The 22,615-nt window shown below is 39.9% G+C and overlaps 1 protein-coding gene across 9 annotated transcripts; it reads left to right on the top strand.

The window, feature by feature from the left end:
• The first annotated feature begins 640 nt into the window (after positions 1-640).
• LOC133556456 (beta-1,4-galactosyltransferase 3-like) lies at positions 641-21,647 on the top strand. Of its 9 annotated transcripts, none has more exons than XM_061906394.1 (9): positions 681-737; positions 4,504-4,566; positions 4,646-4,716; positions 5,919-6,178; positions 16,039-16,274; positions 19,053-19,240; positions 19,301-19,423; positions 19,531-19,635; positions 21,438-21,647. In XM_061906394.1, exons 4-9 carry the CDS (start codon positions 5,938-5,940, stop codon positions 21,577-21,579), a joined length of 1,035 nt encoding a protein of 344 aa, XP_061762378.1. In that variant the 5' UTR covers positions 681-737; positions 4,504-4,566; positions 4,646-4,716; positions 5,919-5,937; the 3' UTR covers positions 21,580-21,647. The 9 variants fall into 9 exon arrangements, with proteins under 9 accessions (XP_061762377.1, XP_061762370.1, XP_061762371.1 ...); XM_061906395.1 differs by having other exon boundaries at positions 687-737; positions 4,504-4,560; XM_061906390.1 differs by having other exon boundaries at positions 688-722; positions 4,504-4,560.
• Positions 21,648-22,615: the final 968 nt, after the last annotated feature.

Genomic DNA, 22,615 nt, shown 5'->3' with positions numbered 1-22,615 from the left:
ACATATACACATTCTGTACAAAAACATTAACTGTGCAAACATACATATATACATACTGTACATATACATTTACTGTACAAACATACATATATACATACTGTATATATATATTCACTGTACAAACATACATATACACATACTGTACATATACAAGTATATATACATACACTCATGCATATAATCATGTTTCATCAAACATAAATTAACGTTGTTACCCTAGGGTAAACTGGGTAACACATGGCACACTGACAAAGCTTAATCTATAGTTACTATGACAATCTACAAGGTTAATATAGCTGGCTTCTCTTTTTCCCCCTCCATTTTTCTGCTTTCTTTTGTATCTTTAGTCATCATTACATATATTACATACAATTTCCCCCTCTGTCTTCCTTTTTGTCTCTTTCTATCCCCTCCTGCTCTGGCCCAGCTGCACCAAATTATGATATAAATACATTTAATAAAGTCAAATACACATAAGGCAACAAGAGAAGTATCCCACACGTCTCTTTTGTAATGTCAATTTGTACAGCCGATATGGGCATTTACATCAGCAATAGGATTTGCCTAAGAAACTGGACAGGACAAAAAAAAAATTTCCTTAACACTGCATGATAATGATTAAGACACCACGCCCACAGTGACACACACAGCCCCCACAGCCTGGGTCTGCTCAGTGCTCACGTGACCCATTACCTGCACAGCACATTTCAGGGAGAGAACAGGTACATCAAGTCTCTGTGAGTTATGTCTTGTATTACTTTGTAGTCAATATGTTGTTTTTTTCAATATTTGTTGCTCAGTATCTAATATATTTGAACATAAATTTGGCTACCTCCAATTCTTCCTTTACTTGATGTAGATTTAGCCGTTTGGACTCCATGTGGTAATTTTGACTGCAATTTGTATTTAGTTTTAGTCACACTGTGTTGGCTAAAATGTATTTTAAGTTAGTCGTATAGTCATCAAAATTGCTTTGGTTTGAGGCAATTCAATTTGACAACAGTATAGTCAAACAAAAGTACAGCGAAAGTAAAAAAAAAAATGTCAATAATAAATAAGTTCATAATTTTATACTAACCTTCAAGTTATTTAACCTAAAATAATAATAATAAAAAAATCAAATATTTTGTCTGATGTTGAATGATTTGTATAAATAATATGACAATTTATGTGAATGTGAGTGTGAATGTTGTCTGTCTATCTGTGTTGGCCCTGTGATGAGGTTGTCCAGGGTTTACACCGCCTTCCGCCCGAGTGCAGCTGAGAGAGGCTCCAGTACCCCCCGCGACCCCAAAAGGGACAAGCTGTAGAAAATGGATGGATGGATGTAAAACGTCTTAAATCAACTCGGTATAGCACACTAGTCATCTACAGTATTATGCAACACTGCTCTTTGTATTAGAATATCAAAATAATGACAAATATCGTGCAAACAGTCATGCGTTTCAATTGGCAGGACAACACACCTGCAGATGCTTGTTCAAGTTCGTTGTGTGCTTTGCGGTGATAACCAATGTTCCCGCTAATTTTTCATCCGTCTGAGCAAGAACACACATTATTACAGAAGCAATTTCCATTACATTGATAATAATATAAATTAGTTGGTGCAAATACAACCAAAATAACACAAATTATGTTATTCATGTAGTAGGTTGTGTATTAGGGTGAGGGTGTTCAAGTTTTGGTTGCCAGATAGGAAATGTCAAATTATGATACTGATAGCTTAAAAGGCCTACTGAAATGAGATTTTCTTATTTAAACGGGGATAGCAGGTCCATTCTGTGTGTCATACTTGATAATTTCGCGATATTGCCATATTTTTGCTGAAAGGATTTAGTAGAGAACATCCACGATAAAGTTTGCAACTTTAGGTGCTAAGAGAAATGCCCTGCCTCTACCGGAAGTCGCAGACGATGACGTCACATGTTGACGGCTCCTCACATATTCACATTGTTTTTAATGGGAGCCTCCAACAAAAAGTGCTATTCGGACTGAGAAAACGATAATTTCCCCATTAATTTGAGCGAGGATGAAAGATTCGTGTTTGAGGATATTGATAGCGACGGACTAGAAAACCCCCCCCCCCAAAAAAACATGATTGCATTGGGACGGATTTTAGACACATTTACTAGGTTAATTCTGGGAAATCCCTTATCTTTCTATTGTGTTGTTAGTGTTTTAGTGAGTTAAATAGTACCTGATAGTCGGAGGTGTATGTCCACGGGTGTCTTGAAGCGCAGTGTCTCAGGGGAGTCGAAGGCAGCTGTACGGACGGCACAAGTTCGGATGATATCCGGTAAGTGGCGACTTTTTAACCACGATTTTCTCACGGAAACCTTCTGGTTGACATTCGGTAGGGATCCATGTCCGCTTGATCCATAGTAAATTTTCACCTCCAGGAATTTTAAACAAGGAATCACCGTGTGTTTGTGTGGCTAAAGGCTAAAGCTTCCCAACTCCATCTTTCTACTGTGACTTCTCCAATATTAATTGAACAAATTGCAAAAGATTCAGCAACACAGATCTCCAAAAGACTGTGTAATTATTCCGTTAAAGCAGACGACTTTTAGCTGCGTGTGTGCGCGGCGCTCATACTTCCTAAAAACCCGTGACGTCTTGCGTATACGTCATCATTACACGACGTTTCCAAGACGAAACTCCCGGGAAATTCAAAATTGTAATTTACTAAACTAAAAAGGCCGTATTGGCATGTGTTGCAATGTTAATATTTCATCATTACTAAAACGGCCTTCTTTCATCTCCGTAATATCGCTAAAATTCGCTCCATTATGTCCACTAAAGACGCTGAGATCATTATCCATGCGTTTGTTACGTCTCGCCTCGATTACTGTAACGTATTATTTTCGGGTCTCCCCATGTCTAGCATTAAAAGATTACAGTTGGTACAAAATGCGGCTGCTAGACTTTTGAGAAGAACAAGAAAGTTTGATCATATTACGCCTATACTGGCTCACCTGCACTGGCTTCCTGTGCACTTAAGATGTGACTTTAAGGTTTTACTACTTACGTATAAAATACTACACGGTCTAGCTCCAGCCTATCTTGCAGATTGTATTGTACCATATGTCCCGGCAAGAAATCTGCGTTCAAAGGACTCTGGCTTATTAGTGATTCCCAAAGCCCAAAAAAAGTCTGCGGGCTATAGAGCGTTTTCATTTCGGGCTCCAGTACTCAGGAATGCCCTCCCGGTAACAGTTTGAGATGCCACCTCAGTAGAAGCATTTAAGTCTCACCTTAAAACTCATTTGCATACTCTAGCCTTTAAATAGACTCCCTTTTTAGACCAGTTGATCTGCCGTTTCTTTTCTTTTTCTCCTCTGTCCCACTCTCCCTTGTGGAGGGGGTCCGGTTCAATGGCCATGGATGAAGTACTGGCTGTCCAGAGTCGGGACCCAGGATGGACCGCTCGTCCAGAGTCGGGACCCAGGATGGACCGCTTGGCTGTGTATCGGCTTGGGACATCCTTGCGCTGCTGATCCGCCTCTGCTTCGGATGGTTTCCTGCTGGCTCCGCTGTGGACGGGACTCTCGCTGCTGTGTTGGATCCGCTTTGGACTGGAATCTTGCGGCTGTGCTGGATCCACTATGGATTGCACTTTCACAGTATCATGTTAGACCCACTAGACATCCATTGCTTTCGTCCTCTCCAAGGTTCTCATAGTCATCATTGTCACCGACGTCCCACTGGGTGTGAGTTTTTCTTGCCCTAATGTGGGCCTACCGGTGTGAGTTTTTCTTGCCCTTATGTGGGCCTACCAAGGATGTCGTAGTGGTTTGTGTTGTGGTTTGTGCAGCCCTTTGAGACACTAGTGATTTAGGGCTATATGAGTAAACATTGATTGATTGATTGATGATCATTTATATATAAACTATCAGACTGTGTGGTGGGTAGTAGTGGGTTTCAGTAGGCCTTTAAATGTATCATTGTTTGAGGAGAAATATTGTAAATAATAAAGGATGTTTCTCTGTGTAGTATAGCTTTTAATGTGGTTTTACCCTTGGATAAACCAACAGCACTGTTGGAAAAAAGCATCCACTGGCAGAAGAGCACCGCCCCAAAATGCACAATATCAGGTGCAGTGTAGGATGTATCTCCTTTATGTTTGCTAATATTATCCTACATTACGGTATTTTCGGAATTGTGATCATACTAAAAGGGAAATTGTTTAATAAATACAATGATTACTGCATTCATGGCAAACGCCTGGCTTTGTGTGGCTCGAATGAAGGTTTTGTTTGAGGCCAAATTTTGGTCTTTATTATTTTTTATGTATTATTACTATTATTAGACTATGGATGTGTACAGGCATTTTTAGGGGGCCCAGACACTCTCTAAAATATCCTTAAACGAATGAACCATTTTCATTTCTACAATTATCTTTTTGTTGCATGACATTGAAAAAATACAACGTGCACAATATTACTGTAATTGATTCATCTAAATTATCATTTGACACCCCTATGTGTGGCTTCATTTTGTTAGGCACGCCTTGTATTTTCCCTTGGGCCGCTGCTGTTGTGGCAAGTTGGAGCATACTATGTGTGTGTGCGTACGTGTTTGGCACATTAGCCGGTTAAAGTAGTGATACAGTAGTGGTTTTACTTGTACTGTTGTTTTTCTGCAGACACACCTGAATCTACCGACCGTTCAACTGTCTCTTGAAAAACAGAATTTTCCCACATCGAGAAACCTATGGTACGTCATTCCTATGCTCCTCCGGGCTGTTGACTCAGGAGCACATAAGGCACTGCAAATAAAAAATGTAAATATTACTTAAATGGTACTTACACAAGCCCTCTCGTGTAAGAAAATATAGTAAGCATGGGGATCTTGTGCTGGTGCTTTGCAAAATTTGCGCCTGAATAAAAAGGAAAACCAAAAACAATAAAATTGACCCTGTGTACTAAATACTAAAATCTACACAAAACATTAAATACAACGGCTTATCAAGTTCCAACAAACAACAGTGCACTTCAATTGAAATTGAGCATTTAAAAGTGCAGTGGTTATTTTGTTTTGTTTTTGTTTCCATCACTTTCCAATGAAATCATCCATTTTGATGGACTCATCTTGATCATTAGGTTTGAATCCGAAATATTCGTATTCACCCCCCCCCCCCCCCATTTCTATTACAGTACCTTGTGGTACTTTTCACTAGGAACTAGCAAGGCTCTGTGGTTACATTCTTTGTGTGTAAACTAGCAGTTGAGTAAATAAATGAAAAAAAAAAAAAGCTTATCTTATTCAATTTGCTTTATTTACTTTGTATGTTAATACTAAATATCGAGTGGCTTTGGTTTTAAGTACAGCTGCTTTAAAATTGTCATCTTAAAACCTATATAAGAAATATGAGAACAATTGAGATGATAGCCATCCATCCATCCATTTTCTACCGTTTGTCACTTTTGGGGTCGCTGGAGCCTATCTCGCTGCATTCGGGCGGAAGGCGGGGTACACCCTGGACAAGTCGCCACCTCATCCCAGGGCCAACACAGATAGACAGACAACATTCACACTCACATTCACACACTAGTGCCCATTTAGTGTTGCCAATCAACCTATCCCCAGGTGCATGTTTAAGATAATATGAAATTTTTTATTGTGATAATTTTTTGTTGTATCGCCCGGCAATATGTAACAATGTATGACAAAAACAAAAGCAAGTAACAAATAAAATACCATAATTGTCCAATCAAATACACTGTCCTTGATTTTCCCTTCAATTTGTATCCGTCTCTTGTATCGGAAGTAGCTAAAAAGTAGCAACGTTCAATAAAATTCCTATCAAATGAATTTAGTAATACAACAAGCAGGGAAATACAATAAATTGCTGAATAAAAAATATAAGGGATTGTTATTATCATCCATAATGACCAAATCTCACACTTTCCATACAGCCTCATCCTGACCGTTGCCATGGTCAACTGGAAGATCATGTGCTTCTTTATGGTTGTGGTCATCACATCGGGTCTTTCAGTGCTGCAGTTCTGGGATGACTTCCAAAAGGGGTTCACCTACCACAAGAAGAACGACGTAGGGACATCAGGACAAAACCATACTACAGCCAAAATGCCAACTGAAGATGCTAACCTTAAACTGTCCGATGGTAACAGCAAAGAAGTGCTTCCTTTGTGTCCCATGACCTCTCCTCTTATAGGTGAGTGTAAAAAACACCTTGTGTGTAATTTTTGGTGTTGATTTTTTGTGTATTCTTTCAAATTTTGATTTGGCCTCTACTGGAAACTTCCTATTGTTGCATATAAACTTTGTCTCTTTATTCTTCGTGTTTGATATTACCTTTACCTAGGAATTTAATGGTATAAAAATGTCGGTTTAGCTCGGTTGGTAGAGTGGCCGTGCCAGCAACTCGAGGTTTGCAGGTTCGATTCCCGCTTCCCCCATCCTAGTCACTGCCGTTGTGTCCTTGGGCAAAACACTTTACCCACCTGCTTCCAGTGCCACCCACACTGGTTTGAATGTAACTTAGATATTGGGTTTCACTATGTAAAGCGCTTTGAGTCACTTGAGAAAAAGCGCTATATAAATATAATTCACTTCACAATTCACTTCACTATCACAGTTATTGTGACCAAAATGATCACGGTTATCATAATTATCGCTGTATTGTTGAATATGTTGAAAAAGTATTTACCGTATTTTTCGGACTGTAAGTCACAGTTTTTTTCATCGTTTGGCCTGAAGTGCGACTTATACTCAGGAGCGACTTATGTGTGAAATTATAAACACATAACCGAAAAATATCAAATAATATTATTTCGCTCATTCACGTAAGAGACTAGACGTATGAGATTTCATAGGATTTAGCGATTAGGAGTGACAGATTGTTTGGTAAACATATAGCATGTTCTATATGTTACAGTTATTTGAATGACTCTTACCTTAATATGTTACGTAAACATACCAGGCACCTTCTCAGTTGGTTATTTATGCGTCATATAACGTACACTTATTCAGCCTGTTGTTCACTATTCTTTATTTATTTTAAATTGCCTTTCAAATTTCTATTCTTGGTGTTGGGTTTTATCAAATAAATTTCCACCAAAAATGCGACTTATACTCCAGTGCGACTTATATATATTTTTTTTCCTTCTTTATTATACATTTTCGGCAGGTGCGATTTATACTCCGGAGCGATTTATACTCTGAAAAATACGGTATACGTTTGTACGAACACTAAAATCTTTTCACAATTTTTTTTTTTTTCAAATAATTATAATGCGTAAACTTTAAGAAAGCCCACTATTTCGCATGTTTTATGTTTCTTATGTCTCAATGCTAGTGTTCTGGCGGACGTGGTGGTGCCCTACTCTGTTCAGGTAGGCTGACCATACGTCTTCTTTTCCCTGGACATGTCCTCTTCTGCGGCGTTGTCCGGCGTGTCCGGGCGTTTTTTTTAAATGCGTCAAATGTCCGGCATTTTGAATGAAGGTTGCGTGTATCTGTTGGCTGAGTTCTTAACGTTTACTTTCAGAGCGTGCATATCACAACATACAAGATGCCGTCACGGCGACACACCAAACCCCCTTACCGGGATACCGCGCATGCTCGTCACTTCTGTTGCATGCTGGGTAGTGTAGTCATTGTATTCCCTGGCTCATAACATCACACTAACTGTAAATATTGTAGCGGCTGGCTACGGGGTGTTAGCCAATGGCTTTGGTTGAGGGGCGGGACTTCCGGTAAAGTTAGGGAAGTGACGCTATTGACAGAAAGTGTTGGTTCGAGTTTTGCCGGCAAAAGGAAATAGACTTCTTGGTAAACACTAAAGTGAGTGTAAGACTCCGGAGATTTAAGGGTTAAATATAAAATGTATGTATGCCCTGGCACACCATTATTATCATTTCATGACCCAAGCAAAACACCTTTTACACTTTTATACTGAAATAAATACACCTACAACTTATTAAATGAAAACATAGGAAAAACTACCGGCAGCGGTAAAGTTTAGATCCATGAAGTAAAGAAGAAAGTGAATGAATGTTTATAACTGAATACATTTACATATGTATACACATTTGTTTTCTTTTTCTATAATTGTTTTAAAATGAATTAAGTAACATTTATGACAACCTTTTTCCAAAACACGATATAGAATGTGAGATACAACAGGATAATGAATACGTTTATCATTTGTTTTCAAAACGCTTAGAAAAATGTGGGACCCCAAAAATTTACTGTGGGACCCCATTTTTATGACTTGATGGGGTCCCTGGGACCCTATTTTAGAGATCCCTAGCGCCAACACAGCCATCAACAGAGGAGAAAAAAATGTTTTATTTAAATAAATATATTATTTATAAAGCAAGTTTGAGTATCATTGGCAAATTTTTCACCTAGTCCCGGCCTTGGCACGCATATATGTGTCCTCTTTTTGGGATTTCAGAATATGGTCAGCCTAGTTCAGGGGTACTAAAAACATTCTGTCTTGTATTCCTCCGATTTGAGATCAATCCCTTTGTCTCAAGAGAGTACCGCTTGTAGGTTCATCGTTCACAATTAAATAGCTAAGCCGCTCAGACAGCAATGTGTTTAGATTTGGGTAAAATGGAGACAGACGTTAATGTCTTGTTTTAATGTTGGCATTAAGCTAGCAAGCTAGTGGTAGTCAGTCCGTGAGTTTATATAGTTAATAATCATGTTTTTTCCATTCGTCCATCCATTGTCCCTTTCGGGGTCGCGGGGGGTCACTGGAGCCTATTTCAGCTGTGTTTCGGGCGGAAGTCAGAACACCCTGGACAAGTAGCCACATCATCGCAGGGCCAACACAGATAGACAGACAACATTCAAACTCACATTCACACACTAAGGACCATTTTTAGTGATTGATCATTTTAATTTAAAACTGTAATGTTAACCGTCTGGAGTTTTACCACTTTTTTAATGACTACCATTTATTGTTACATCTCTGCTTTAAACTACTTCGTTTTTTATTATCAATTTATCATCTTAAGTTGGAGTTTATTTATATATAGCCAATTCACAACAGAAGTTATCTGAAGACAGAGAGGTTCAATTACTACACTATATATTTTGTAAGTGCATGTTGATCACACATTCTAGCTGTGTCCCACAAATTTGACAGATACATGCGAATGGAAGCACAACATCAACCCAAGGTAGCGCCCTCGCAAACGAGCAATAAACTGCGTTACTTACAAGAAGAGGATAAAGAACAGCTAAACATGTTACACTTCACGCCGTAGGAGGGGACAAAAAAACATAACCAACTTATAACCTAAAGCTAAAGCTCTGTAATGTAAAAAGAGTCGGGAGATAGATAGAAATATTGTCAGTAACAATACCAACCATAGTATAAGTATACCGTTGTTACAGTGATTATATTCCTACTTATACTGTCACAAAAGCATTTTGTCTTTTTGTTGTTATTAACAAACTCAGGAAATAGAAGCCAATGTAGTTTTTGCTTTTGTTTAGTTATTTTGCACAATTTGCTTTATTTTAAATTTCACAGGTAACTAAAAAGGAAAAATTAAATAATTAAAATATTAATGTATATTGTTACATTGCCATGCTCTGTTTTTGTAAGATTACAGTTGTATTAAAAAAACAATCATTGAAAAATCTGAAGTATGAACATTAATATAAGACCAATATTGTAACTATTTGGTATTGGACTGATACCTAAATTTGTAAAACCCCACAAACTAATGTAGAATATCCAAACAACATAAGAATTAGTATTTGTTATATGTGAAAAGAAGTGGAAGATATCCATCCATCCATTCGCTTATTCCCTTTTGGAGTCGCGGGGGGAGCTGGCGCCTATGTCAGCTACAGTTGGGCGGAAGGCGGGGTACACCCTGGACAAGTCGCCACCTCATCGCAGGGCCAACACAGATAGACTGACAACATTCACACTCACATTCGCACACTAGGGCCAATTTAGTGTTGCCAATCAACCTATCCCCAGGTGCATGTCTTAGGAAGTGGGAGGAAGTCGGAGTACCCGGAGGGAACCCACGCACTCACGGGGAGGACATGCAAACGCCACATAGAAAGATTCCCAGCCTGGGATTGAACCCAGGACTGCAGGACGTTCATATTGTGAGGCAGACACACTAAACCCTCTGCCACCGTGGAGCCAGTGGAAGATATACTGAACAAAAATAAAAATGCAACACTTTTGTTTTTGTGCTTATTTTTCATGAGTTCAAAGATCCAAAAGCTTTTACTATGTACGTTTGTACACAAAAGTCTTATTTCTCTCAAATATTATTCACAAATCTATCTAAATCTTTGTTAGTTAACACTTCTTCTTTGCTAAAAAAAAATCCATCCCTCCTCACGGGTGTGGCATATCTAGATGCTGATTAAACAGCATGATTATGGCACAGGTGTGCCTTAGGCTGCCCACAATAAAAGGCCACAGTTTTGCTTCATTGGGGTCTGAGGGGGTTTGCACTGCCTCATGATGTTCAACACAGCCTGTGGAATGTTGGTCCGCTCTTCTTCAGTGGCTTTGCCAAGTTGCTGGATATTGGCAGGAACTGAAACTTGCTGTCGTATACGCTGATCCACAGAATCCCAAACATGCTTCTCTGGGTGAAAAGTCCGATGAGTATGCTGGCAAGGCTGGAACTGGGATGTTTTCAGCTTCTAGGAATTGTGCACAGATCCTTGCAACATAGGGCTGTGCATTGTCATTCTTCACCATGAGGTGATGGTCTCAGGCGAACGGTACAACAATGGGCCTCAGGATCTCATCACCGTATCTCTGTGCATTCAAAATGCCATCAGTAAAATGCACTTGCGTTTGTTGTCCATGGTCATGCCATTACCCCACCCCACCATGGGCCACTCGATTCACCACGTTGAAACCAGCGAACCGCTCTCCCACACCACGCCACAATCTGCCCTGAACAGTGAAAACCGTGCAGAGAACACCTCTCTAACATTGAATGTGAGCATTTGCCAACTAAAGTCGGTTACGACGGCAAACTTCAGTCAGGTCGAGATCCTGGTTAGGACGACAAGCATGCAGATTTGCTTCCCTGAGATGTTTCTTTAACAGTTTGTGCAGAAATTATTTGGTTATGCAAACCCATTGTTGCAGCAGTTGTACAGGTGGCTGGTTTCAGACGATTAAGGAGGTGGTGCTTGATGTGGAGGTCCTGGGCTGATGTAATTACACGCGGTCTGCAGTTGTGAGGCCGGTTGGATGTTCTGCCAAATTCTCTTCAACACCTTTGGGGATGGCTTGTGATAGAGCAACAGCTCTTGTGGACATTTCTGCAATCAGCATGCCAACTTCTCCCTCAAAACTTGGGACGTCTGTGGCATTGTGCTGTGTGATAAAACTGCACATTTCAGAGTGGACTTTTATTCTGGACAGCCCAAGCCACACCTGTGTAATAATCATGCTGTTTAATCAGCATCTTGATATGTCACACCTGTGAGGTGGGATGGATTATCTTGGAAGAGAAGAAATGCTCACTGACACAGATTTAGACAGATGTGTGAACAATGTTTGAGAGGAATAGGTCTTCTGTGTATAGTGAAAGTTTTAGATCTTTGAGATCAACTCATGAAAAATGGAGGCAAAAACAAAAGTGTTGCATTTAATATTTGTTTCCAGGTAGGGCTGGGCGATATTGGCTTTTATTAATATTGCGATATTTTTATGTCATATCGGGTGATAAGATATATATCTCGATATTTTTCCTTTGCCTTAAATGAACACGTGATGCATATAATCACAGCAGTATGATGATTCTATGTGTCTACATTAAAAGATTCTTCTTCATACTGCATTAATAAATGCTACTTTTAAAATTTCATGCAGAGAGGGAAATCACAACTAAGTCAATTGACCAAAACTGTATTTATTAAATACGCTTCATTCTCTCGCGGATGACTTTTTAAATGAAAGAACAAATTAGTAGTGCTGCTACTTTTTGTAGGCCCTGCGATGAAGTGGTGACTTGTCCAGGGTGTACAACGCCTTCCGCCCGATTGTAGCTGAGATAGGCGCCGGTGCCCCCCGCGACCCAAAAGGGAATAAGCGGTAGTAAATGGATGGATGGATGGGCTACCTTTTGTAGTAACATTTCTGCTGCATACTTTGCATATTGCTGTTGTCTGCTGAATATCTTCCCGCTTGAAGCCAAACCACCGCCAGATGATGGACCCCCAGCTGTTTTTTGGGGCATTAATTGTTGTTCCTCCATTTGTGATCAGTTTCGCACCTTCTCTCCCTTGTAATGTCACTCAACTCGCTCCGCTCCGCTCTGCTTGCGCCACTTGCCTCAGCTAACGTTAGCCATGCTGCTACCGCTCTGCTCGGCGAGAACGTATGACGCTACACGCGCGACATGTGTGACGTATGTGAGAAGGCGGGCTTGTTTTACGTCTCTGTGAGAAGGAGAGACAAGAAGGAGTGAGAAACGCCTGTAGTGTAATCAGTGACGTGCAGTCAGGGGCGGCAGGTGAAGGAAAAAAATGTAAAAAGAAAAAAAAAAAATTATATTGTTATATGTATCCAGTGATTATACTATAAAGTTATTTTCCATTTAACTTCACCAGTTTTAAATTATTTATCATTCAAAATCGCTTAATTTTCACATTTGCCGTTCAAATACTGAGAATTACTTGCGGTGAGTCACAGCCAGCTGAGCCTCCCGTGGATTGCGCAATAACTCGGCTAACTGCTGGCTGCTGTGCAGTGAGACCGTATTGCTATATGAATTATATTATACATTTCCATGGTTTAGTTAGCTGAGGTATATAATGTACAGTGTATTTTGTCAACAACTGTATGTGTGTAACGTATTTCTTGTGCTGGGCAATCATAAAACTGCTGCGAAGACGTACAATGTGAGGCTCCTGTTCTGCGGCCTCCTGGTGATAGAGGGCGCTACTGATCCCAGAGATCATGCTTGCACTACTCGGCTAGGCCGAAGCCGGTATTTTTTAAAGTTGTCGTTTGCCTGCATATCGTAAAAACAACCGTCCAACATTTTACAACTAATTGTAAACTTATAGGTGCCAACAAACAAGGCCCAGTTGCGACGAAAGAGTGTATCGATGTTGAGATACTACGCTGAGTTGGTAAGTGAATTTGTTTGCTAAGAGTGGCTACAAGCCGTACCCATGTATTTTCTATGGGCGGTTAGCATCGGGTTTTAATCCCATTTCCTCCAATGTTTCTGATCCGATTGAATTTATATTAATGTTGAGTCTTTATTTTGGGTACTTAAATATGGTGACTGAGTATTGTGGCGTTTTAAGGCCACCTGCATTTTTTATGCTACAGTAAAGACAATGAATGAATTTGGCCGCTGGAGCGCGGTTACACCTGTCATAGTGACAACACTGTGTACTGTCGTGTTTGTTATTTTCTACATACATGTGATTATTTAATATTGTAAATGTTAGCAGCATTATTGCCAATAATGATAATAATAAGTGTAATTTATTTATACTATACTATACTAGCTAAAGTACCTGCTACATTATGTTAAAGTACCAATGATTGTCACACACACACTAGGTGTGGTGAAATTTGTCCTCTGCATTTGACCCATCCTCTTGTTCACCCTCTGGGAGCTAAGGGGAGCAGTGAGCAGCAGCGGCCGGGAATCATTTTTGGTGATTTAACTTCCAATTCCAACCCTTGATGCTGAGTGCCAAGCAGGGAAGAATGCTGGTATGAGCTTTTAAACACAACCCGTTAACTGATGCCAATCAAATGGTGAATAAGATACTCTATAGCAGTGGTTCTTAACCTGGTTGGAGGTACCGAACCCCACCAGTTTCATATGTGCATTCACCGAACCCTTCTTCAGTGAAAAATATATATATGTTTTTCAAATTTAAGTCAAAGTTTGTTTTTTTTAGCTGTGCACAAAATGAGCCATGTGCAAACATCACCTTGTTCGAAGAACAAAACCAACACAGTGCATGAACTCACAACAAATTACATACCTGCAAATCAGTGTGACTTCTGCTGTGGCTGTATCCATAATACGCCGATATGGAGAAGTTTTTATTCGCACGATGAGTCGGGTGTGTCTCGACCTCGGCGGTGGAGTGTCTGTCGAACCCCTGAGGCCGACTCACCGAACCCCTAGGGCTCGATCGAACTCAGGTTAAGAACCACTGCTCTATAATGTTCATATGTTTATAAATCTGACTGTGATGAAGTCAGTGCCTCACCAGCAATGAACCTCACCGCACGTCACTGAGTGTAATGCCCGAGGCTAAAAGCAACTGCATGAGAACGTATACTCGAATATTACGATATAGTCATTTTCTATACCGCACAGAGACAAACCCGCGATATATCGTTTATATCGATATATCGCCCAGCCCTATTTCCAGTATAGAAACATGTTACATCAGAAACTGACCAGCTATTAACTGTAAATTCACAAGTACATTAATGATAGTTTTGAGAAAATAATATAACTTGAAAGTACATTATAATTAACTGCATACGTCAGCAGCCAAATTAGGAGCCTTTGTTATCTGTTTTAAAATGTTCTGTTATCATTCATATGCCAAATAATATAATCCATGTATTCCATTGATTCCACGTCACATCCACACGGAATATCTGATGATTAATTGACTGTAAAAAAATATTTGTGCATTTGATTGTTGATTAACTACACCCTGAAACACTGGAGGCAAAATGGAGGCTCCAACCAGCAGAGACAATGTTGATTCAACTAGTTTGCTGTCTAAGAAAGGACATGTTGAGCTATAGAACATCTATGCTACCCAACAGCTCCTAGGACGGTGTTTCTATATTTCAGTAGACGACTTTTACAGCTTTGAAACAGTAGTTCAGAACATTGAGAGGCAGAGAGGGAGAAATACTATGTAAAAAAGCAACAAGAAATCAATGGATCATACATTTTTCCTATCGTCAACTAAATGCACTCCCTTTCTCACTTCTGTTTATTCAAGTGTTCCGTTTGTCTGTATTTACCTCCACCAGGAAGTTATGTATTTGCTGGTGTCAGTCAGTTAGTTACTTTAGTTAGTTAGTAACATCACTCAAAAAGCTATAATGTCTGTGGATGTTGATGGTTTTGTTTAGGAAATGTCACGAATAAGGAATAAGGAATTATATTTGGGGGGTGATGTGAAGGTTCCAGGGAGAAGGAGACGGCACCGAGACTGGGAAAACGTATAGCCTGGGGCGTCTTTATTTAAACAAAAGGAAATATATTATATAATATATTATATAATATATTATATTATATAATATTTAATTAGATATTATTATATTATATTATATTATTTTATATATGTACAGTATGTAAAAGGAAATGGGTGCAAGACTATGTGTAGAATTTAACAGGAGGGGTTTTACAGTAAGTGTTGGAGGTGCGTGTTGAGAGGAGCGGTGCTGTCGGGCAAGGGCAAGGCAGGCAGGGTAGTCCAAGGGCGGAAGCGTGGTCGAGAGGCAGGAGCGAGTCATCGTTGTCCGGGGGCGAGCGAGGAGTCGAGAACCAAGGAAGCAGGAGGAAGACAAGGGGAATCCAGGAGCACACGACACACAGCGTGACTCCGGGACGCACGCAAGGAACTGCGGGGTGAGGGAGGACACGACAATTAACGCAGGGAAAAAATACACAGAGATCAGGATCAAAATGACAACTAGGAAGCTGGAGACAAGCTTACGGTACAGTTTGCTAGGTTCTGGCAAAGGATCACTGGTGGCGGTGGTTTTTGTAGTCGTCTCTTTCATCAGTGCCGACTGCGTTGATTGTAGATGGAGCGCAGCTGCCTGCAGTGGCTTGAGTGACATGCTCGCGCTCGGAGTTGCGCTTAGCGCGGCTCCCAGAAGATTGCGCACTGGTGTGCGTCCGGGCCGTGACAGGTGATAGGGATCATTTCTACTATGTTATCTTACTGAATTTTCCTGTATGCTAGATTTCTGCCTCCACCCACAGAGACAAAAAGAGTGGATGACTTACCAAAGGGTTCACTCCGTTTATTATATTCATGTTGTTCATTTGCTCACAGGCGGGGCGATCAACGTGAGCTTCCCGTCAGAACTCACCCTCACCCAAGTGGAGCAGAAATACCCACAGGTGGAACTTGGCGGACGTTACCGCCCGCATGACTGCCGAGCGAGGCACCGCACGGCCATCATCATCCCACACAGGGACCGCGAGCACCACCTAAAGTTCTTGCTTTACTACCTGCATCCTTTTCTGCAGCGGCAGCAGCTTGAGTACAGCATCTACGTCATTCACCAGGTCTGACGTGTACATATACTGTAGGGTTGTACGGTATAACAGTACTAATAAGGTACAAAGGTACTAATCAAATGGAAACGGTATGATCAAAAAAAAAAAACGGTACCATTTATGATGCTGTGCGGCGGTGACTACAGAGCCGAGACAATTGATGTCTGGGGCATAGAAGCAATAACATCGTGGAGACAAAGAATGGCAAAAAAACCTTAATTTCTACTGGGTAATAGAAAGGGTGTGTGAAGTTCAGTATGTTTAAAAATTAAGCATTCAGATCTGCACAAAGAGTTATAAAGAATGACCCGTAATAATGTAGGTTGTTACACTTGTCCTGCTGTTCATCTACCATACAAAACGTAGTCGAGGAGCGCAGGGCAGATGTTCCCTTCCAGGGCTGATGTTTTCGTCGGGGGTAACACGCTTCACTTTAACCAGGAATGGGTCTGCGAAGCTTCGCTTTCGGGTCAGACTGACGAGGCCGCCGAATCGTGACAGTCACTTTATTATTAGTTTTGCAAGACACACCCTGACACGTTCATCACTCTACTGTGCAGTGCACGGGCTCCTCCTCTCTCTTTGTCCGCCCACTCACTTACCGACGTCACCCAGCCAACAACTTGACATTCTTGCAAATACACATACTGTACGTTACTCCCATAAGTTAACCAGCTCCCCTGCTGTGCACATGTAGATACGTAGACGCGCAAACAGCTGGTTGGCTAAATATTAGCACAGCTAAAACTCCCTAATTAGTGTCAACTAATGTGAAGTAAAATGACTAAATTTTGTAACAAATTTGTACAATTTGTGTTTTATCTTTAACAGTGTGTTTTTACCTGTGGCATTGTTTATCTGTGCACTTTGATCCATAGTTTTGTTTTTAGTATTTACTAATAATTTTATTTTTCTTGAAGCAAAGATTAGGATTGGCAACCAAAAATTATGAAGTATTTATGATAATATCATTAAAGCTTTTTATTCTGTTCTAACCTAATCCTTGATTATGGCAGATTAATTGTTAGTTTTTTTGAGTGCAACAAGAAAAGCCCATTGGGTTTAATGCCTTTTACTATGTATTTTAACCATCTATTACTGTTATTTGTGTGCACTAGGAAACAAATGTTTAATGTATTGTAAAATTGTCTGATAGAAATAAAGCCAATATAGACACTTGTCGTAGTTCCCGTAATACCGGTACCAAATTATTGAAATCGGGACAACCCTAATATACTGTTATTTTTTATATATATCTTTATCTTGTCTTTGTACATATGCATAAAAAACAAACAAAAGCAATATGAAGTCAGAATATCGCTAGGTGCATAATGTTATTATTACTGTATTGTTGGTGCTAGGGTTACAGGTTACAGTTTTGTTCCTAGACTGTAATGTAAGAATTTTACCTAAATCATAACTCAATTAAATTACTCACAATGTACACAGAATTCAGTAAGTACATACAAGACACAAAACACAAGTATTAAATGAACCAATAGAGCAAATAAAGCCAAAGCACAACCAAACATAACCCTACAGTGTACTTATGATGATTTTAATTAACACTCAACATATTTCCTTGTTGTCAAGCTAATATGTATTGCATTCTTTTTGGTTAAAATTTTACACACATTTTACTTCACAGTCACTTTTATAACCGTTTTTTTGAGTCAGTCCACAAAATGATCGTTTCTGTAGGCGTTCCCAGATTGGAAATAAAACCACGACCCACTTTTTTTCAAAAATATCATAATTTACCTTTTAAAAATGTACACTGTTTGAATATATACCTGAAAGTCATCACTGCTATGTTATTCTGGAATACGGTGGAAATTAAACTTCAAGAAAATTGTACGGATTCACCCGGTGACAACATCAGTTAAACCTGCACATCCTCTGATTGATTTTGACTGCATAATTGAAGTTGCTAGAAATGACGTCCATCCATACTTTTGGACTTCTGTTCCTTGCAAGGGTCAAAGGATGTGTGGTGTTGGGTCCATTTCATCACGTTCAGCAATTTTTTAAGATGCAATCTGGCTTGAATATTTCCGACTAAACCTTGAAAATACACTCACATCTGAGCTACTAAAGGTAAAAAAAACCAGTCGATATATTTAATGTTTGACTTCTATCTGAGATGTTGGCTGCCTGTAGGTGACATAGTTCAAACCCAGCAATACATTACGGAAGCGGTTACCTGACAAGTAAGCTAGGAGATGGCAAAAAAATATAGATTTAAAAAAATGTGTTCTTGAAAACTTTGACTCGAGACATAATCGTAATAAGAAATGCGATTCAGACGTGAATCGATTTTTCCTCTTGATTCCTGTACTCAACCCTACTCCTCATCTCACTATAATGTTACACACGTTCAAAAATGGTTCTGTAAAACGTAAGTTCTGTTGTATGGACCGCACTGGGGAAATGCTTCAATGATGCCCATAAAGGTGATGCAAACTGTAATTGTCTGCTGCATGTCCCTCAACAAAGCAAAACAGCATTTGTTGGAGAATAATTCCACACACGGGGAGAAAAATGTCAGTCTCCATGGCACATTATTTAATCAATTGTGCACGCAGTCTTAGTAGATCACCCGCAACACTTCCAATAATAGTACCTGCACTATTTTTATTTTACACGCTCTATTTAGCACTTGTTATTTGGGATCTTAGTAGATCAGACCAGTGTATTATTATGGTTGTAGTTTTCAGTGATTTACCACGGTAGAATTAAATGCAAAATATCATAGTTGTTTTCTCCAACGTACTGTTCCTAATGCAGGCTGGGAACTACACATTTAACAAGGCCAGGCTGATGAACGCCGGCTTCCAGGAGGCCATGCAAGAGAAGGAATGGGAGTGTCTCTTTTTCCACGACGTGGACCTCATTCCCGAGAATGACCGCAACAACTATGTGTGCGAATCAAACCCCAAACATGCCGCCATCGCCATCAACAAGTTTGGCTACAGGTGTGTTGTTTCGTAACCCAAGTACATTGTTCAATGTTTATAACTGGGTTGCTCCTCAAGGCTTCCATACCGGAGGTACTTTGGAGGAGTGACTGCTTTCACGCCTCTTCAATACAGCAAAATTAACGGTTTTCCCAACAACTATTGGGGCTGGGGTTGCGAGGACGATGACATCGGGCTCAGGTGAGACGTTTGACAATGTCAACTTAGACTCTGAAAAACTCTGTCAAACCACACTTCTTGTAAGATTTCCATTTTTGCCTTGAGACTTCTGACTCTTGTCTTCTCAGGGTCTCCTTGGCGGGAATGCGCGTCATACGTCTGTCCCTGGAGGTGGGACGCTATAAGATGATCAAGCACGTGCGGGACAAAGGCAACAGATTCAACTCGCTGGGGTAGAGTGTTTGGTTTCTTTAAAAGAGATTAGGGATGTCCTGATATAACTTTTTTAACTCCAATACGATACTAAAATTGGAGCCATGAGTATTGACTAACACTGATATAAATCTGAAGCAAGGCTTGATTAAGTGAAATTAATAACAAAGTAATTGTTTTTTGGCAACACCTGGTGGCCACAATGATTCAGTTTAGCTCATGACCCAGTAAATTGAATGATGCGGACACGTTTGTTACTGGATACTTACTAATACGCTTCTGCTTTTGTACAGTACTTTGTATGTGGAAGTAATATGCAACTATAATTATTTGATACTTGTTGAGATCAACACATATGGTGTTCAAAACTGCAATATTATTCAATTAAGAATGTTTAGCTTGTGTGTAATTTTGTGCTTAGCTGCTGTGTAGCTGCTTGCTTAATAGCCTACAGCAGGGGTGTCAAACGTACGGCCCGCGAATAGGTTTTACCCGGCCCGCGGGATGAGTTTGCTAAGTATACAAATTAACCTGAAATTTTTAAATGAAAGAAACTGCTCTTCTACATGTGTCTATTGGATTTTGCAATAGCAATTCTTTGTAGCTCTGTAGATCAGGGGTCGGCAACCCGCGGCTCTTGGTTTACTCTGGTGTGGCTGAGCTGCATACTTGCCGACCCCCCATTTTACCGGGAGGTTTTCCAAATTTCATTGCCTTTCCCAGAAATCTCCCCAGGATACCATTCTCAGATTTTCACCGAGACAACAATATTGAGGCCGTGACGTGATGGCAATGCCTTAAACGTCCTCTCAACCATGTCGTAGCGTCCGCTTTAATACTATGCTATCTTAGTGCCGGCCGGCCACATCTAGTGTGCGGGTGCTAATTCAACGCACAAGCGACTGCAAGGCATAGTTGTTCAACAGCCATACAGGTTACACTGAGGATTGTGAAATAAACAACTTTAGCCCTCTTACTAATATGCACTACACTGTGAACCCACACCAAACAAGAATGACAAACACATTTCGGGAGAACATTCGCAATGTAACCAATTATAAACGCAACATAACAAATACCCCGAATCCCATGCATCCCTAACTATTCCGGGCTCCATTATCCATATATATATATATATATATATATATATATATATATATATATATATATATATATGTATATATATATATATGTATATATGTATATGTATGTGTACAGGCTAGAACTAAGGTTTTAGAATGGCCTTCCCAAAGTGCTGACTTAAATGTGTAAACAATGCTGAAGAAACAAGTCCATGTCAGAAAACCAACACATTTAGCTAAACTGCACCAATTTTGTCAAGAGGAGTGGTCAAAAATTCAACCAGAAAGTTAAAGTACCAAAGATTGTCACACACACACTAAGTGTGGCGAAATTATTCTCTGCATTTGACCCATCACCCTTGATCACCCCCTGGGATGTGAGGGGAGCGCCCTGGGATGTGAGGGGAGCGCCTTATTGCAGTGAAACTTGCCAAGGGACATGTAACCAAATATTAACATTGCTGTATGTATACTTTTGACCCAGCAAATTTGGTCACATTTTCAGTACACCCATAATAAATTCATAAATGAACCAAACTTCATGAATGTTTTTTGTGACCAACAAGTATGTGCTCCAATCAATCTATCACCAAAAAATAAGAGTTGTAGAAATTATTGGAAACTCAAAACAGCCATGACATTACGTTCTTTACAAGTGAAGTGTATGCAAACTTTTGACCACGACTGTATATGTACATTCCGACATTGGGGTTTGTTTTTCTACCCTGTGCCTCTTAAAGATACAGAAATCTGGCCAAGACACCTGTGACGTGGAAGAAAGATGGGATGAACACAGCAGAGTATGAGGTCCTCTCCCGGGAGCGCCTGCCCCTCTACACCAACATCACAGTCAACGTCGGCACAGAGGCCGGCCTGCGTTAGAAGATGCCACCATCGGACTCTCAAGTCACAGAGTCCATATGTAAATATTAAAGACGTTTTGACTAGAAGAGAGTGTGTTGTTTTTGTTTCAGTTTTGTTGAATACACAAATGTATGTATTACAAAAGATGCAAATGTTGACATGATTGCATTTGCATCGGTGCAGCGAAACATGAACCCATCTACAATGTTTTCTCTAGTTGTACGGGAACTTTTTCAAGGCTGAAATGTAAAAATTTTTACTGACAGAAGCGAGATGAAACTCTAAATCCTGGGTGTCAATTTTGTTTTTATTGAGGAATACATCGAAATCATAGCTGCCTTCAGTGAATATTTATATACACTGTGTTTCAAAATATTACGCAAATTGGAACTAAGAACCTTTATTTTTTGTTTTTCCATTAAACTCATGGATGGTATTGTGTCTCAAGGTTCTGTAGATCATTGACATCAATCTCAGACACCTGTGATAAATAGTCTTCTATGTGAGCCCAATCAAAGGAAAACTGCTTTAAAGTGATGTTCCACATTATTACGCAGGCCACAGGTTTAAAGGGCTATGGAGAAGAAAAATCAATCTCTCTGCTGCCAAAAAGCGTAAGGTAGTACACTACCTATCTCAGGGTATGAAAACATTGGATATTTCCAAAAATCGTATGCGTGATCATTGAACTGTAAAGAAATGTGTTGATAATTCAGAGCATAGCCAAATTTGTGCAGAAGGAGGCAAAATAAAAAAAAAATCTGCCAGACAAATTCATCAGATTAGGGGAGAAGCTGCTAAAAGGCCATTACAAAGCAGCTAAGAGGTATTTGAAGCCGCTGGTGCCTCTGGAGTCCCACAAACCTCAATGTGTAGAATACTCAAAAACTTTGCAAATGTGCTTAAAGGGGAACATTATCACAATTTCAAAAGGGTTAAAACCAATAAAAATCAGTTCCCAGTGGCTTATTTTATTTTTCGAAGTTTTTTTCAAAATTTTACCCATCATGGAATATCCCAAAAAAAGGCTTTAAAGTGCCTGATTTTCGCTATC

Source organism: Nerophis ophidion, linkage group LG07, assembly GCF_033978795.1.
Source record: "Nerophis ophidion isolate RoL-2023_Sa linkage group LG07, RoL_Noph_v1.0, whole genome shotgun sequence".
Classification (NCBI taxonomy): domain Eukaryota; kingdom Metazoa; phylum Chordata; class Actinopteri; order Syngnathiformes; family Syngnathidae; genus Nerophis; species Nerophis ophidion.
The sequence above is the reverse complement of the archived record's forward strand: the minus strand, read 5'-3'. Positions and strand labels throughout refer to the sequence as shown.

Bases quoted from the DNA above. Each gene is read 5' to 3' on its own strand.
- LOC133556456 (XM_061906386.1), top strand. From the start codon at position 5,938: ATGGTCAACTGGAAGATCATGTGCTTCTTTATGGTTGTGGTCATCACA. The intron at 19,241-19,300 runs GTGTGTTGTTTC...TTGCTCCTCAAG, and splicing joins ATCAACAAGTTTGGCTACAG to GCTTCCATACCGGAGGTACT. The intron at 19,636-21,437 runs GTAGAGTGTTTG...TGCCTCTTAAAG, and splicing joins AACAGATTCAACTCGCTGGG to ATACAGAAATCTGGCCAAGA.